The sequence below is a fragment of the Benincasa hispida genome, chromosome 1 (assembly GCF_027475165.1).
Source record: "Benincasa hispida cultivar pf3 chromosome 1, pf3_genome.v1.1, whole genome shotgun sequence".
Taxonomy (NCBI): domain Eukaryota; kingdom Viridiplantae; phylum Streptophyta; class Magnoliopsida; order Cucurbitales; family Cucurbitaceae; genus Benincasa; species Benincasa hispida.
The window spans coordinates 46,930,479-46,948,086 of NC_143478.1; the positions used below are offsets into that span (position 1 = coordinate 46,930,479).

Consider the following 17,608-nt stretch of genomic DNA (forward strand, 5'->3'; position numbering starts at 1 on the left):
CAAAAGGTTCAATGCATGAATCCACGGCTAGATGCAGTTGCTGAGGTTGCTACCACGTGGTGATTTTATGTGGTTCTTACTTATCCATTTCAGGAGAGAGTACATGGCAACAAGTAACAACACCCTCTCTTGTAGGAAAGGGGCTGCAATATCTTGCGGCTAGTTTCTCGTTGTGCTTGGTGCTTAAGAATGTGGTGTAGGCCCGGCAGCTAATTGAACCCCAGACATTGTCGGCCAGCATCATGCTTCAAAAAAGAAAAGAAAAAGAAAAGAACAAGAAAAAAGATCCCTTTTATTTGTTGGAAGTCAAATTCGGTAACGACATTGTTTACCACCATACCTGAGCTAAGGAGGGGTCATGTACCTTACAATATTAAGGATCGGTTATGCTTTATATATAGTGTAGAAATTTGTAGTCTACTGATACTCTTTCTAGGGCATCCATTTCACCCTGATCTTATCTTTTAGGACAGGGTTTTCATTTCTTTTGATGAGATGGTCCATTAGAATTTCATTGATAGTATGAAATTACAAAAGGGTTGGACTAGCCATGAAGGATATGGGAAGCAATTCCATTGGAAAGTAAGGGTATTTAATTTAGATTGTAGTCACAAAAAAAAAAAAAGAGTGAATTTACACCAAGATAAAGAAGTATATAACAAGTGTTAGAGAGAAGAAAAGTTTCAAAAAAAGAAGAAAAGCTTGAATTTTTAGGACATGGTGAAGCAAAAGAACAGAGATTAGATTTGAAAGCTGCATTGACCAATTCTGACTGGCCGTCTATCTAGCGCTGATTGGCTGAACACCATTCTGAAAGTCCCCTTCCCACTTAAAGAACTTATGCAAATACGATATCCAAAATATCTTTAACCCTATCCAACACAATTAACTTTGGAAACAAATATGCAAATGGACAATCCTGCTCAGGGCTTATCCCATCCACCCTTACAGTGCCAATGCTTCTTCCAAATTAACTTTTCACCTGAGATTGTTTGCATCAAACTTGGTTACTCGAGTGTTGGGAATTCTGTCTCAAAAATTAACAAAACCACTTGAGAATCAGTTTGTGTTTTATTCTGTTCCGAGCTTTGTGAAACTTGGGCTCTCCGTTGTAGTTGTACTTGCGTAGCCTATCCTTTTCCTCTCCCCCTCACTTTCTGATGCATACAGCCAATGAGCTATCTTAATCAACTATCAGTACCGAGTGAATTACACATTCTAACCTCCCTAACTGCTCCAGGACATCTCTTTCTTACATGGATAAAAAGGATGGAGTTTTATTTTTGTTAGTGTTCTGGTTGGCTAGAAATGCTTTGTTATTTAAGTTAAACTTGAGATAACTTGGAAGAGGTTAAAATGAAATTTATGGAAAAGAGATGTCAAATTAGTGGATAGGGGCAGTGCTAATGCCCCCAATACCATGTTTTCCGTGGAGGTCTTGGTGTAGGGACCCCTTTTTTTTTTATTACAGTGCTAAGTCTCCATCTACCCCTAATGAAGATTGTGGTAACGTTTTTGGTTATAGTTTCAAAATTTTGTAATATATAGGAGAAAATTACAAAATGAGTTGTGTTCTCATATCACATTTTTTTAGAAGCATCATTACAGTTTTTAGAAACTTCTTAAAATCAGGGAACAGGCAGATTAAATAAACTGAATTTAAACAATATACTGAATTGTTTTGCAGGATTCTAATCTAAGTATTAAAAATATTTGTCTTCATTGATGTAATTATTTTTGCAGGCAATGGACAGAGCCCACAGGTTAGGCCAGCGGAAGGTTGTAAATGTCCATCGACTTATAATGCGTGGAACATTAGAAGAAAAAGTTATGAACCTTCAAAAGTTTAAAGTTTCAATTGCTAATGCTGTCATCAATTCCGAGAATGCCAGTATGAAAACAATGAATACTGATCAATTGCTTGATCTTTTCACATCTGCTGAAGCCTCCAAAAAGGTATTACTAATTTGTTCGTAGCTAATGTTAGCAACAATTGGATTTCAATCTATTGAAAGCAGATAGGATGGTTCTAATTTCTCACTATCTTTCTCTCTGGTATCGATAATGGTTGATTAACTCGGTTCATAAAATGTAGGGAGCGGCGTCAGTGTCATCTAAGCAGTCAGATGGAAACTTTGATGGGGAGGTAAAAGCAATGGGTGGAAAGAAGGGTCTGAAAGCCATCCTTGGAGGACTGGAGGAACTTTGGGACCAATCCCAATACACTGAAGAGTACAATCTTAACCAGTTCTTAGCAAAGCTTAATGGCTGAAGTCCTTGTGCACACACCATGTCATGTACAAAGTGTATATAAAGTGGGAGATGATTGTAAGGCCCAAATTTTGATAGTTTAACCAATAGGTTTCAGTCTTCTCTAAGACTCTTCCATTCCAATTACTCCCCCTTTTTCCCCAGGGGCTCGTGCAGCTTTTACACGAATGGTCGGAGAGTATAGGACAACGATTGACAAGAGGTGTAACATAAGGTCTCAAGATTTATGCACTTTCAGGAATGGGAAGGAAAGAGAATTTGTATATGGCGGATATTGTATATACAATTCATTTCATCTTTTAAATGAAATTCATTCTTCCATATAGCATATTTTCAATGGAACATAGTGAAGCTTTTGACTGCAATTGTAAGGTTACAATATTGGATGCCAACAGCAATCTTCTTAATTTACCTTTTACATGCAATGAAGATATTTTCTAATGCTACTTATCACCCACCATATCTTTCAGTAACAACTAAGATGGCATTTGAATTGGCTTTTGGCAACCAGAATTGGTTGTTTTGTTTTGTTTTTATTTTTATTTTGCATAGATATTTCATTTTTTAAATTGCAAAAAATCGCTCTTCTAAGGTGGTTATTATCACACTTGTACACCTTAATTAGATCAATCACCTTGCTATGTTACGATTTGTTACTTAAATTTTGCTAAATGAATTCAATGGAATATTAGGATCAATTCATTTTGCAACGTTAGGATCAAATCTTTGAAATATATAACTTTTACAATTTAATCTAAACCTGGTCAACTATAAAGTTTGAAAACTATATTATTAACCATTAACTGTTAAAATTCATTCAGGAAAAAAAACCCATTTATTTAAGAAAACAAAAAATTGATATATAGAACTTAGATCTAACTGTTACAATCATATAGTTCAATGATTTAAATGAAGCAACACTTGTAGCTCAAAGGTGGTTTATACGTTTTGAAATACTTAAACTTTGAAAGAAGTGATTGATCAAATTGAAAGTTTGAGTATTTGATTGCAACAATGTTTATAGTTGAAGGACGAATTTTGCAATTTTCTTAATTTCATTTATTTTTCTCACTTTTAGTTGTTTGAAAATTTATTTGAGAACTATTTCTTATTTTTGGTAGTTTTCTTTCTTAAAAGAAATAAAACATCTATAATTGTATACAAACTCTTAATTAAAAGAGAGAACTTCTAATTTTTTAGATTCAAATTACATATCTGATCCTAATAGGTTAGGTGAAGTTTTAATGTGATTTCATTAGATATAGAAACCTCGATTTAATTTCAGTTTCAATGGTTTGAGTAAAATCTAATTGTGTTTTACCTAGAGAAAGCTTCATTTATATTTTACTTCGTCCAAACACAAAATCCTTTGACAATCATCCAACTTCATTATGCCTTTTGGGTTGACCCTATCCTTTTTGGATCGACCATCAAGGGCGATAGCAAATCTAAGAACAAAGCTCTTGCTCTTTGCACAAGATATATGTTCTACTGGTGTTAGAGATGTCCATTTTCCCACCGGAATCACTCCATGGGAAATGGGGAGGGAGTGAGGAAAAAAAATTCCATAAGCTAAATCGGGACAGGGATGGGGAATGCATCCCTACTCCCGCCTCGAATCCCTGTCCCCACCTTGTTTGGATAGTGAATATGTTATGTTGTTATTATTATTATTATTATTATATAAATATAATTTTATTGTTTAATGATAATGAATATGTTTGAATTGAACCATCAAATTTAAATTATATATATGTAATTTTATTAGTAATTATTTTTTTTAACTAGAAAATTAGAGTAATTTCTCTTTAAATTCAAATTGTTCATGTGGAACTAATCATAGAAAAAGTTAGTAAGAAATTTGAATATTTAACAAGAACTTGGCCTTATTGATGATTTAAGTTAATTGATCTTTTTTAGAACCAAATGAAGAAAACTTTCCCATGAGGGATCCTCGCAAATTCTTTGTGGGGAATCCATGCTCTCTCCCTTTTCCCTTAGGAAATTTCATGGGGATGAGAAATGATATAGCGATAAGGTGGATATCTCTAACTTGTACATGTAGTAGCCGATAAGTATGATCCTTCAATTAGAGCCTAAGAAGATCAACTCCAGAATCGACAGAACTGCAGTTAAAGATGCACAACTTTGTTTGTCACAACTTGGTGAATCTATTCTTATGGAAGAGAAAGAAAAGAATTGAGGAAGTGTGTATTTTTATTCAATCACTTCTCACAAATACTAATTATACATGCTAAAAATAACTTATTTGACAACTTAAAATCAACGACTAATTCCACTGGCCTAATTCAAAACAACTAAAAATAGTTTCATGACTTGAGTTAACTAATAAAATTGCATCTCGCTCAAACAATCAAAAAAGGGTCGATGAATACTAACTATGACTCTTTTTTTGCTTCTTCTTTTTTCAATATTATAACAGATAATTTCTAAAGAATTAAAATCTATAAAGGCTATAAAGGCATAGAGATTAAGTGCATGTTTGGATTGACTTTCTAGATGCTTAACATGTTTTATACTTTGAAAACATTTTTTAAACAAGAAAGTCGATCAACGAAAAACCTCCAAAGATGAGGACAATTGAAACTAAATTCACATACAAGAGAAGAAAGTGAAAATCTTTATATCATAGAGACCAAAATAAAACTTTATACAAATGATAACTATTAAATTTGTAATTTAACCTATATATTATCTTGTTTTTAATCTTTAAATATGTAAGTGTAAATTTTAATAGCGAGGCTCAAAACTCATTTACATTCTTTCGGAATATGGAGATATTCGATTCTCAAAGTTGACATTTTTCCATGAGTGCAAGATGACCGCTATGTGGTCCTCTGTTTACATCTACTAAGAAGACCCGTTTCTCCCTAAATTATTCATTTGGAAGATTAAAAATTTAAGAGAGTTGAATCCAAGGACTAAACAATTTGATACTTTTTCTCAAAAGAAAAAAAAATTATGCTTAGGTTGTAATAATAGCAAGTAGAGTCGAATCATAAATACTAGCTTTGTTCATTGATTAAAAAAAATAAAATATACAATGGGGAGGTTTTGGAAGTAATGAAGTAAAATATAAAGAGAAAGGAAGGTATTCAATGAGTTTAGAATCCCAATAAAATATATTTTTACTATATAATTAAGGGACTTTCAACACTAGAGTAGTGAGATGATCAATTCTAGTGAACAAATTATTCATTCTCTCATATTAGGGTTTTTTTCCTTTCTTTTTAATAAATAACTTCAAAAGCACCGTGGGACAAAAAAAAAAAAAAAAAAAAAAGGAAAAGAAACAAGTGGTTACATCAACTATCTAATTAGAAAAATGAGAGACCCTAAATTTTTCATAAATCTTTCGAATTGGAAAATGTATGAAAGTCAAATAAATTCTCAAAACCAGCCGCATATACTTTCACAGTAATCAATTATTCTACTTTGATAATAAGTATTAAAATATTGAGCCACTGAGTATCTAAAATTCCAAAGTGGTAATAATAACAAGTTAATGTAAATAAATATATAAAGCAAAGTTAATTAATCATAGAAAATATGGTATTAGGAAAAATAGAGAACAAATCATATATATCTCATAACTACTTGAACAAAAATTGAAACTTCATAACGATTTAGAATTTTTTGTAAAGTGTATAGATTAAATAATATGACCTTGAAAATTTAAACATCAACTAGATATATAACTTATGAGATATTAAAATGGAACGACCAATGATATAAGAATTTTGTCTATATTATTAGATTACTAGAGATGATTTGATATCTAAAAAGCATATAGCATCTAGTTGATATAATTATTTGTAATTCTAAAAATTTTAGGACTAGCCGATCTGAATATACCTAAATAAAACATAAATTATTATTTCAAAAGTCAATGATTTAGTTCTTAACCCCCACAATTGTTGGACTTAAAAAATGTATGAGATTAGATTTGCAATTTTATCTGAAACAACTATGTGAGAAATAGATGATACATTTTAAAATTTAAACACCAAATAGATATACGTCTAAGAATTATGAGACTAATTAATCCAAACAGAATTCAATGAACAAAGCATATATTCTCTTATCCCACAATTATTATACTTGAAAGAGATAAAAAATTTATGTATTAAAATTGTAATTTTTCTTCTTTTTTGTGATTAGAAAAATAATAATCATTAGAATATTCTTTTTACAAAATTCCTCTAATGTTTGAGGTGAGTATCCAATTTAGGTCACATGTCAATATTTTCGTCAATATTTTTATTTATCATGGATTTAATATAGACTTAAAGTGTAAATCTCCATTTCTATGATATGATTCAAAACAATTGAATATAACACAATACAATATCATATCTCTGAGTTGATTATAATTAATAAAGCTTGTAACTTAATTAACAAAGTTAAAATATTTATTTATTAATTTAATAAATATATATTTTGAAAATTTTAATTTATTTTTTATCCTTAAATTTTGGATCTAATTTTCATTTGATCCACTAAATTTCAAAATGTTTCACATTTAATTTTTAAATTTTAGATTTAATTTCAATTAAGTTTTTAGATTTCAAAATGGTTATAATATAATACTTGAGATTTGAGTTTTTTTTTAAATTTATTTATTTTAATTTAGTCTCTAAATTTTGAGATATTCTTAACTTTGATTTTTTATTAAAGAATCATTTTCCTCCCTTAATGTTAATGTCTATTTATTAATTTAAAAAATTTATAATTAATTAAGTTTCATTATTATCCATCCCACTAAAATTAAAATTTCACTTTGCAATTATTTTAAATTAATTAATAAATATAAACACTAAAATCAAAAAGTGAGTATTTAATAAAGATTATTGTCCAAATTGGTCGGAAACTTAAATCAAATTAAAATGGTAAATTTGAAACCTAAAAACTACCTACGAAAAATGAGAAAATACTTTTTGGTTGAATTTACATGTAGACTTATTTTATTTTTTATTTAAAAAAAAAACAAAATAAAATAATTACTAAAAGTGAGCTAGAACTTACCTACCAAATCCTACCAAAAAGTATTTTTTCGGTTTGTTCCATGATGTTATCGCAAAATTGAGAGCTCACAAAAATGGCGGAGGAGCGGAGGGTTTGATGGAGGGTTTGTGAAGATGGGAACTGAAGAAAGTTTTGGAAGTCTGCTGAGATGGGCGGCGGATCATGGAATTTCAGATTCTGTCGATCAACAGACTTCACATTCTTGTTTGGGCGATTCTTTGTGCGTCTGTTTCTTCCCTGATGCCGGCGGGTATGCTCTGATTTCTTGTTTTCTAGTTACATCACTCTTTTCTTTCTTTCCCCGCTTGTAAGTTGTTCATTTGGGGGAAATTTTGCTTCAGGAGAGGTCTAGGGGCTGTTCGTCAGCTTAACAAAGGAGAGTTAGTGCTGAGAGTTCCAAAATCTGTCTTGTTCACGACCCAAAGTTTGTCGTTGGAAGATGAGAAGCTCGCCAGGGCTCTGAAGAGATACCCATCTCTTTCTTCTACTCAGGTTCTTCCTTTGCTAACGTAATTAGCGCGAACTTTTCTGAGAAAAAGGATGCTCTCTAGATTTGGTTTTTTTTGTATGCGGTGTAAGTTGGTCTTTAGGGGGAAAAACTACGAGAGGGTGTTTTGAGTAATGCAGTTTGGAGTTAATATGTGTTGAGTTAGAAAGACTGCGTTTTAGAGTGTGTAAGATAGAGTTCTTCTACAAATCTGAAAAATAGAGAAGGAGTGGAAGATGGAGTTTTTCGATAAATATGCAAATTTCAATCTTCAATGGTAAACACTGTTGAAGTTAAGTTATTTAATACCAACTTATGAAGTTGGTGGGCCAAACACCTCTCAGATACATGAGTCACCTTCATGTGCCTAATGTGGTAGGTTTTGAACAGTGATTACAGTCCAAAAAGTGATTACATCTCAAAGTAGGATAGACCTAGGAAGAAGCTGTAAGAATTACAAGCATGCTGTCACTTGAATGGAAAAAGAGAAGGGATCTTTATACATGAATGACCATAGGTATGCTTAAAGATGTTTCATATTCCATTCTATGTTAAGGTAACAAGGTTTAATTGTCCTCAGTGCAACTGCGGCAAAGATCTTTGAGACTTAACTGATTTTAATTCTTTTATATATTTAAGATTGATTATCTAACAAATTTCTTGTGTGTTTATCTAAGGCATTACCCATTTTCCCTTGTTAGTTCTAAAGGTGTACTAATATTAATTTCACAATCCCTCTCCCCACTCAAATGCAGAAGTTGACCTTTTGTTTACTCTATGAGATTGGTAAAGGAACTAGTTCTTGGTGGTTGCCTTACTTGAAGCATTTGCCCCAGAGTTACGACATACTGGCAACTTTTGGAGAATTTGAAAAGCAAGCCCTGCAGGTTCAAATTTCTATTTGTGGCATTTCTTTTTATTTATTTCTTAGGATTATATTCCTATTCAGTGAACCATATTCAATGTGGATTTTTACATGTGTTTTTCACATTTGTTTTATAATAAAATAGTTAAAGTCATTAACAGGTTGATTATGGTATCTGGGCAACAGAGAAGGCTGCTTTGAAGTCTCTCATGGAGTGGAGAGGAGTTAAAGGACTAATGGAAGAATTCAATATTAAAAACCAACTCCAAACATTCAAGGCATGGCTTTGGGCCTCTGCAACTGTGAGCACACTGGATTCATGCTAGAGACTAGATCTGGATTTATTATTATTATTACTATTATCATTAATATTATTTTTTGGGTAAGATAGCAAACTTTCACTGAGAAAACATGAGAGAAAGAGGGAATAAGAAAAAGAACCTACAAAAAAAGGGAGAATCCCCAACTAACTACGAAAAGGACTCCAATCTAACAACTGCCAAATTCATAATTACAAAAGAGTATCAATAGACATTGTCTTATTACAAAAAACCTGCGTTTAGGTTTCTATCTTTTTAATAATTAATTTATTTATTTATTTGGTGAAAAATTTATGCATCATTTGAAGGAGGTTTAGCTGGAGGTCTCGTGTGGGTAATTTATGCAAGACAACTGTCCAAGGTAACTGCCATTATGCTTTTCTTATAGAAGAAAAAGCAACCAAGTGACACCCATTTGCTGATTATCATCCTTCCATTATCCATTACCTTGTAGTCCTGTACACATTACCCATTACCGGCCAGTAAGCATAATTAAAACTTCCATTCTATCTAATGTGCTCTCTCCCATCCCACCTTGCTCTTCTCCTATAGTCCTGACCCCCTCATTTAAGGCCCCCCTTAACCTGGGTATTTTTTGTCTACCTTCAAACTGTAAAGGTCTGTAACTACTGTCATGAACCTTGGTGGTATAAAAAGGAACCTGTATTATTGAAGTTGATGGTGGATGTCTATAGATGAAGCAAGCCAAAGTGATCTAGATTGGAAAGGAAATCGTTTTCTCCATCTCTTGTCAATGGGGTGCTCTCGTGGATCCAAAATTGCTATGTAGGCCTGCTCCTTTCCCTCTTAAGTTTTTTTCCCCTAAGAACTCTGGTGAGGATTATGTGTTTACATTGAACAGATCTCCTATAGGAAAGAGATTCTTGTTGATATCATTAAGCTGAACTCAAAAAGACACATTATATTCCATGTAGGTGAGAATTGCTCCGGTCAGTCCTCATGAAACCTTTGTGCCACCCTGCCTCTGATAGTTCACTGTTTTTCTTCTGACTTGTGAAGTGGAAGTTGCTTGCGCAAAAGCTTTTGGATCAGCCCAAACAAGGATGCTAGGATGTTTGTTCAAGTACAATTGAATTTAGTACTCAACCATTTATATTCCCCATAGTTTTTTGTTGCCATAGAATAGAATTCATCCTATTTTTTATGAATGTGAATTTTCGAGACTCGAGGTTGAGAGCTTGTATTGTAATTTTTTCTTGGCCCTTCTTTTGGAGGATATATTATTGTCCTCGCATATATTTTAATGTTAATACAATTATTTGTTTCTTGTGAAAAATAAGTGTTTCTTTATTTGTCTTATGCATTGTATGATGACGCTCTAAATGTGAGCATAGTTTAGCCCGATGAATTTGTTTTTCAATTTTTATCTCAGATTGTTAAACTTCTTTCTACATTGAGTAGTTAAAAACTAAAATTATATGTTGCCCTTTGAGAGATATCATCTAGGGCATTGTATGTACCATGGGATGAGGCCGGATGTTTATGTCCAGTTGGTGACTTGTTTAATTATGCTGCACCTGAAGGGGAGTCCATTGATGGTACGGATGTTTCATTTTTTTCACCACACGCTTCTTTGAATGGAGACATAACTACTGATGAGTTACATGAAGAGCAAAGAGATACTCAATGGGCTTTGACAGATGGTGGATTTGAGGAAGATGTTTCTGCCTACTGCTTCTATGCTCGGGAAAGTTATAAGAAGGGAGAGCAGGTATTTTATGTTTTTTTTTGGTGTCATTTAATATTTTGTACTCGTATGAAAAGTGGAGTTGATGCAAAGTACATCAATTGGAATTTTAACATTTTAATGATTGAGTTTGATTTCCTACTATTAAGAAGGTTGAAATTTACATTTAACTTTTTTATTTGCTCTCTGATGCATTCTTGTTGATCTGCACCTTGAGATTTCCATAATAAAACTAGAGATTGTTTCTTTATGTCATAGACTGTTATTACACTGATGTTTAACATTTTCCTTTTTCATCTTTTTATTTACTGTTATTTCTGTTATTTTTTTTGCCCCAAATGTATTTTATTCTCGTTAGAGTTCCCAGGTTAGTTGCTTTTTGGGTCTTATCCATCTTTCCAATTCTTTGTGATACTAACAGTTCCATCAAACGTGACTCTATACCTCACCTTTAGTTCTACCCGTCTTTGGGATCTTGTTGAGAGGTGGGCTCTTCACTCCAAATTAAAAGGATTTGATTTGATGTTTTGGTGGGTAGCAATATTTTCAAAACAACCTTACTTTATAAATTAATAAATAAATATTGTGGGTGAAAAAAAATTGTCTGTAATAATTAAATACAAAATATTTGAGACATGAATATCAATAAGTCCATTTTTAATTTGAAAAGAAAAAAAATGGTCTTTCTCTAAAAAATAATTGTTTTGCACGAGTCTTTCTCTCTCAAAAAAGAATGTGTGAATAACAATTGAAACCTTTTTATTCTTTGCTGCAGGTTCTTTTAAGCTATGGTACATACTCAAACTTAGAGCTTCTTGAATATTATGGGTTTCTTCTTCAGGAAAATCCAAATGACAAAGTTTTCATTCCTTTGGAACATGACATTTATAATTCCAGTTCTTGGCCCAAGGAATCTCTTTATATTCATCAAAATGGAAACCCATCTTTTTCTCTACTTTCCGCTCTGCGATTATGGGCAACCCACCCGAACAAGCGTAGAGGTGTCGGGCATCTTGCTTATTCCGGGTCACAACTCTCCGTCAAGAATGAAATATTAGTCATGCAGTTGTTATCAAAGAACTGCCTTACTGTTTTAAACAATTTGCCAACATCAGTTGAAGAAGACAATCAGCTTCTGTGCAACATCTGCAAAATCCAGGATCTACAAGTACCAAGGGAGCTCAGGAAGATGCTGTTGACTTATGGAGGCGAGTTTTCTGCTTTCTTGGAGACCAATGGTGTAGTGAATAGAGATGAAGCCGAGTTACATTTATCTGGGAAAATAAAACGTTCTCTGGAGAGATGGAAACTAGCAGTCCAGTGGAGGCTTTTGTACAAGAAGGCGTTGGTTGATTGCATAAGTTACTGCACCAGAACTATTTGTTCTCTATCTTCTTAATCTGGTTCAGGTTGTGATTACCAGGTTCTAACTTAAACTTTTCCTATTAAATGAATTTTATGGGTATCATGAGATTATAGAATGGTATGAATATGATAGCATCGAATCATCTTCTTCTGTTTGCACTTGCTTTATGCCCCTGATTTGTCAATAAAATTATGTTATGAGAATTATCTTCTAGATGGGCTTTGATGCTAGAGTTTATGTTGTAGGCACTTCATGGCAGGTTTGTAAGTGATTTTAAAATGGTTAAAATCACTTGTCATTTTCAAAATCATTTTAAGTGGTAATAATATTTCAAAATCAATTTTATTGCACGTAAATTAAATAGTGAATTGATTTTGAATGATTAAAGGTGTGTTTTGGAGTGATTTTAAACTTGACAAAAGTGATTTAACAATTTCAAAATCACTTTGAAACATGCACTCAAATTATTATATATGTACTTCATGTGAGACCTTAGGTGAAAGGAAAATGGTGAAAGCACATTAGCTATTTTAACCTATATTTTGATCCTGATAAGAATGGTGTTGGGAGAAGTTGTATTTGTGATAATAGTATGTTTTAAGCTTTTTGGTTGATAGCATCTATTTATAACTCAGTGAGAATACCTTATCAAACTCTATACGCAAGAATGTCTTTAACATGATTCGTCTGTGCTAGATATGGAGTTTTGTGAATTCAAACGAGGTATAACAATTATATTCTCTTAAAATGAAAAGTTAACAACTCTTTATCTCTCAAGAGAAATGATGAGCTTATTTTCCTAAAACGAGAATGATTCTTTAAGGAAGCAAAACAAAATAAAATATGACATAAGAGAAAAGTTGAAAAAATACATTGATATCTAAATATGTTAAGAGATGTCCTCCCAATTTTTTTAAATGAATTGTTATTTATTTATTTAGTGTCTAAAGAAGAGGATGCATATGGTAAGGTATAGTCTAGGCTACTAATTCACTACCCATACCCATATATTAATTTGATTGATAATCTTTATGAATTATGGGTTGTAAAACAACTCATCAACCATAACTTTTGGTAAGAAATAGTGAAGTTGGTACATGCTCAACTTTAACCTTATTTTTGGTAAGAAATAGTGAAGTAGGTACATGTTCAACTTTAATCTTTCTCTCATTCTTGAGAAGCTCTCCTCTTCGTTGCTTCTATAGCTGCCTTTTTCTCTTCTCCCTTCCATTAGTTGAGAGATCAATGTCATGATGAATGTTAAAATTAAGGTATTGGTGTAGTGATGTCGAACTCTAAATTTTATAAGTGGTCAATTCATAATATACCTATAACCGATCTTACTTTGCTCTCTCGTGATATAATACACACATCCATAAGTTATTAATCATTTAAAATATGTTCACAAATATTTTTTTAATTTTTCAAAGTATAATATAATTCAACTGACATAAAATATATATTCTTGACCAAAAGTTTGAGATTCGAATCAACCACTTAAACTTAAAAGTTAAGTTAAAATTGAAAAGAAAAAGAAGATATTGTTAACTTAAAAATTTGCAAACCGCAAACAAGGAAAGAAAAGAGAACCAATGCCAATAACTAAAAGAAATTTGTATTGTATGATTTAGCTTAGGCCTCAACATAAGCCATTCAAACTCAAGTAGTTGTAAATCCTCTTCATTCTATTTCAAAATAATAATAATAATAATAATAATAATAATAATAATAATAATAATAATAAATAATTAAATTTTCAGTCCTGTGCATTCATATTTATTTAACACTGGCAAACATTTTATTTTGCTCTCTGAAGTTTTCATGAATATTTATTTTTGCCCATATCACATCCATTTTTCTTATAGTATTTAACATTAAGCTATTTATTTCCTAATTCAATAACAAACCATAGCTTAGAACACAAACTCATGAGGGCATGCTATGGCAAGCAAAAAGCACTTTGCTTAATTCAATAGAAAAATCTAAATATGGTAGCTAAAATGAATTTTTATGTGAAGTTTAGCAGTCAACAAAATATTTAGAAGTACGATGATTAAGCTAGAATTACTATGGAAGTACAAAAATTAAAATAAGATTTAAACACTCCTGTAAATAAAAACAAACACAGATTGGAAAGACATGATATATATCAGACACAATTCGTATTATTACCTTGTTAACATCTCGTTATGGTTCTTCATTTCCTATCCTCTCTCACATGTCCTATCTCATATTCTGAGTTTTCTATGAGTGTTGGGTGACACTTATATACAACTTGACTAATCTCACTGGACAACCTATCTAGCCATACAACACTTGAGTGTCAAGGAAACTCGTAGGATATTAACTCAGTTTCAATCCTTCTTAGACTCCTTTTTCAATGGCAACTCCTATGACAGTCTATTCACCTCCATTCTTGTTCACTAACAGCAGGGATATCCTCTCAATCTCTATGAATACATACATCGTAGGGTTCAAAGAGTTTCGAAGAGTTTCAAATTTGATCTAATCACGAAATCAATTTGTTATCCCATGAGATGATCGCCAGGTACACGATGAATATGGTCTTGGGCTGACACTAATGTGGTTATTGTCACTGTTGGCTTTGCTTGGCTACCTACCACCTACCATGTGCCTATGAGCCTAGAAAAAGGCCCTCAACTAAACTTAAGTCACCATAATTGAGCAGCCCGTGAGCCCCCATAAGATAGATAACAGTCTTCATCTTCATCAGCATAAAACATGAAATCTATACAAAGAAGTGTTGTTTATTGATTGAAGAAAAAAAAATGTCACTAAAATGTCACATCTTGTACAGATATATACAATTCTCTAAGAAATAGAAACCACCATGACTTTGGCAGGCTATATTTTCAAGGGATTATCAATCAAACATTCCTAAAGAATTTATGAATGATGAACCAATTCCAAAGCTATACAATATAATTGTTGTGGCCTGTCATTTATGAAATGAGTTTCTATGAGTTATTACATTAACCGGAGGGGGAAAAAACAAAGAATAATGGAACTCCTAATCTCATCATATCAACTAAGAAAACCGAGAAAAGCAAAAAAAGGGTAGAATTCACCTCTCATCTTATGATTGAATTCCCCTCTCATCTTATGAACTTAGTGTTAGAGAATCCTGAAAAACGAACACTTCTACAAGCATCAATGGAATCTCAACCTCCTTCACAGCTTCTGATGGGATTCAATAAGCAAAGCATTAAGCATAATATGAATGGCCGCTTCATATACAACACCATCATAGTGCATTCCATCCACTGTACATCGAACACCACAATTCCAACTCAAAGTTTCAATGTCCAGCAACAAGAGAGGGCCACCAGAGGAGCGCAGAAGCTTGCTCCCGTGAAGAGCATCATCATAAGCTGCCCTCATTGTATCAGTCATCTTCTTCCTCTTCTCCTCAGTGTTCAACATGGAGTTAATCAACGTCGGCATTCCAATCCAGAACAAATGTGGGGTTCTAATGGATACAGAGCCCGTCAATGGCCCTTCAGAACCAAGTTCTGGAGTCAATGGAATCAGTGAAACAACAGAACTTCTAAGTGATTCCAAAGAAAATCCAAAGTCTGATGCATTAGTAAAATGAAGCATATGCCATAGTCCAGACCCCATGATTATAACATCAGGGTAGCTACGATTTTGCTTGAATTCCCCCATTAAATCAGTCAAATTAGAAGCATAAGGAGCCCAAATGAAATCCAATTTCATCCCAGTTTCACTAATCAGAATTTGGTAATTACTATGCCGTTTGAACAGATCACCTCTAATGGATTCCATTCTTTGTGAATTCAACGTCAAATCCAGCAGTGACAGAGCCATCAGTCTCGCCTGAGAGTCACCGGCGACAACAACCCACGATCCATTAAGCAAATCAGCAACATCCATAGGAGCCAATTTCTGAAAATCACAGGCAATAACAGGAGCAGATCTCCCCCATTTCCACGATTTCTCATAATTAACAGTGTTATTACTCAAAGGGTTAAATCCATCGCTCTGTTTGACCTCCCAAACAATTTCATGTAACTGAGAAACACACGAGGCTCGACTATCGAAAACAACGACAGAAGAAACAGTAGTAACGAAATCAGAAACTGAAGGAATGTAAGGCGTGAGATGAACACCGATTGCGAGTGTAATAAAAAGGGCACCGCTGAAGAACAGCATTTTATTACGGCTTAAATGCCATCCGGCCATTCCCATCGGCACAAACAACACAATACACGCAGCTAAAATACCCAATTGAACACCGCCTAACATAATAAAACCCCACTTCCAACTTCCCCTCTACAAAAATCCCCTCGACAGAACCAAATGACCCGATTTCAGAGAATGATTTCGATGAAAAAACGAAGTTTCGGGATGTGGATATTTCTGGGTTTGTTGTGTTCATTAAGAATCCTCGATTTCTTTGTTAGGGAGATCCATAAAATAGGTCGAGAGATTGAGAGAGGTTGGTGGGGGGGTTTTTGGCTTGAAAAATAAGGAACCTGTCAATTTAGGAGAACAAAAAATTACGTACCGTCAATTCTGATCCAAAGAGGGGTTTATTGAGAATGTTCGTCGGTGGCCGGTGGTCTCGCCAGAAGCTAGTGGCAGCTTAGAAACGCCGGTGGTAGCTTAGAAACGCCGGTGTTGGGGATTTCAATATGTTAACCTTCAATACGAAGGGAAGTTAAAAGAGAGTTACTTCTTGCATTAAATTGGCTATTTATTTATTTCATTTTTGGTATTCTTTTTTGTTTTGCCCCATTCAAAGTTTTGTTTTTGTTTCAACTTTACCCTTTAGCCCCCTTACTTTGGTTAAATTATAAATTTAGCCAAACTATAAATTATAGTTTGCTACATAAAGATCCTGATTTTCGTTTTAAAACTAGGTTGTTGAATTCAAAGTTTTTTGTTTTTAAAAAACAAATCTTACAGTGTCTACGTTTGGCATTGCCTTTAGTAAAACAATTTAAAATTAAATAGGTTAAAATCACTTTTAAAAATCCGTTAATTTTATCCTACTAATTTTTAGATTCTTCTAAATCAAGTAAATTTTTTAATCAATATTTGGTTTTCAATTTTATATTTAAAAGAAGATTTATTTTATATATTTATCTATTTCTTACCTAATCAAACCAATTTTCTATTTTTCATAGGTTAAATGCATCATTTTTGTTTTAAAAAAAGTATATCATATTTCTTTTCTAAATAAAACTATTTTCCTTAATATTTAAAAGTTAAACTATAACAAACAAAATTTATCCTACTAAATAATTATGTAAAATTTTAAATTACAAAAAAAAAAATGATTATAAATCTATTTTAGTTATTATATCTAAAATAGAAAATATTTTTAAATTTATTTACCAAACACTCTAACTTACAAGTTTGATCTGGAATTTACCAAACAATATTTTACTTCTTTTCATTATTGATCTTTTTAAAAGCACAGCATTCCAAACGGAGTCTATATACATCTTCAATATCTAATAAGTTCTGTCCTTATCACGATAGTGTCGGTGAGGGTGTA

At 32.6% G+C, this 17,608-nt stretch overlaps 3 protein-coding genes across 4 annotated transcripts in view; 2 read left to right on the forward strand and 1 right to left on the reverse strand.

The window, feature by feature from the left end:
• The window catches only part of RGD3 (ROOT GROWTH DEFECTIVE 3), a 41,727-nt gene extending 39,135 nt beyond the window's left edge, over positions 1 to 2,592 (forward strand). Inside the window, exons 28-30 of one of the 2 annotated variants that reach the window (XR_005484368.2) lie at positions 1,744 to 1,956; positions 2,096 to 2,328; positions 2,416 to 2,592. Coding sequence is in view for 1 of the 2 variants with exons in the window: in XM_039043707.2 (XP_038899635.2) it covers positions 1,744 to 1,956; positions 2,096 to 2,272 (390 nt within the window). In the remaining variant the exon portion in view is untranslated. Of the gene's footprint in view, positions 1 to 1,743; positions 1,957 to 2,095 lie in introns of both variants that reach the window. The other variant, XM_039043707.2, reaches the window with a different exon arrangement.
• Positions 2,593 to 7,325: 4,733 nt separating this feature from the next.
• On the forward strand, positions 7,326 to 12,276 carry SDG40 (SET domain group 40). The gene is made up of 6 exons (XM_039040119.2): positions 7,326 to 7,567; positions 7,659 to 7,809; positions 8,560 to 8,691; positions 8,831 to 8,971; positions 10,446 to 10,721; positions 11,473 to 12,276. The coding sequence occupies exons 1-6, from the start codon at positions 7,431 to 7,433 to the stop codon at positions 12,094 to 12,096; spliced, it is 1,461 nt and encodes a 486-aa protein (XP_038896047.1). The 5' UTR covers positions 7,326 to 7,430; the 3' UTR covers positions 12,097 to 12,276.
• Positions 12,277 to 14,997: 2,721 nt separating this feature from the next.
• LOC120070261 (Pmr5/Cas1p GDSL/SGNH-like acyl-esterase family protein) lies at positions 14,998 to 16,772 on the reverse strand. The gene has a single exon (XM_039022155.2). It carries the CDS (start codon positions 16,348 to 16,350, stop codon positions 15,256 to 15,258), a length of 1,095 nt encoding a protein of 364 aa, XP_038878083.1. The 5' UTR covers positions 16,351 to 16,772; the 3' UTR covers positions 14,998 to 15,255.
• Positions 16,773 to 17,608: the final 836 nt, after the last annotated feature.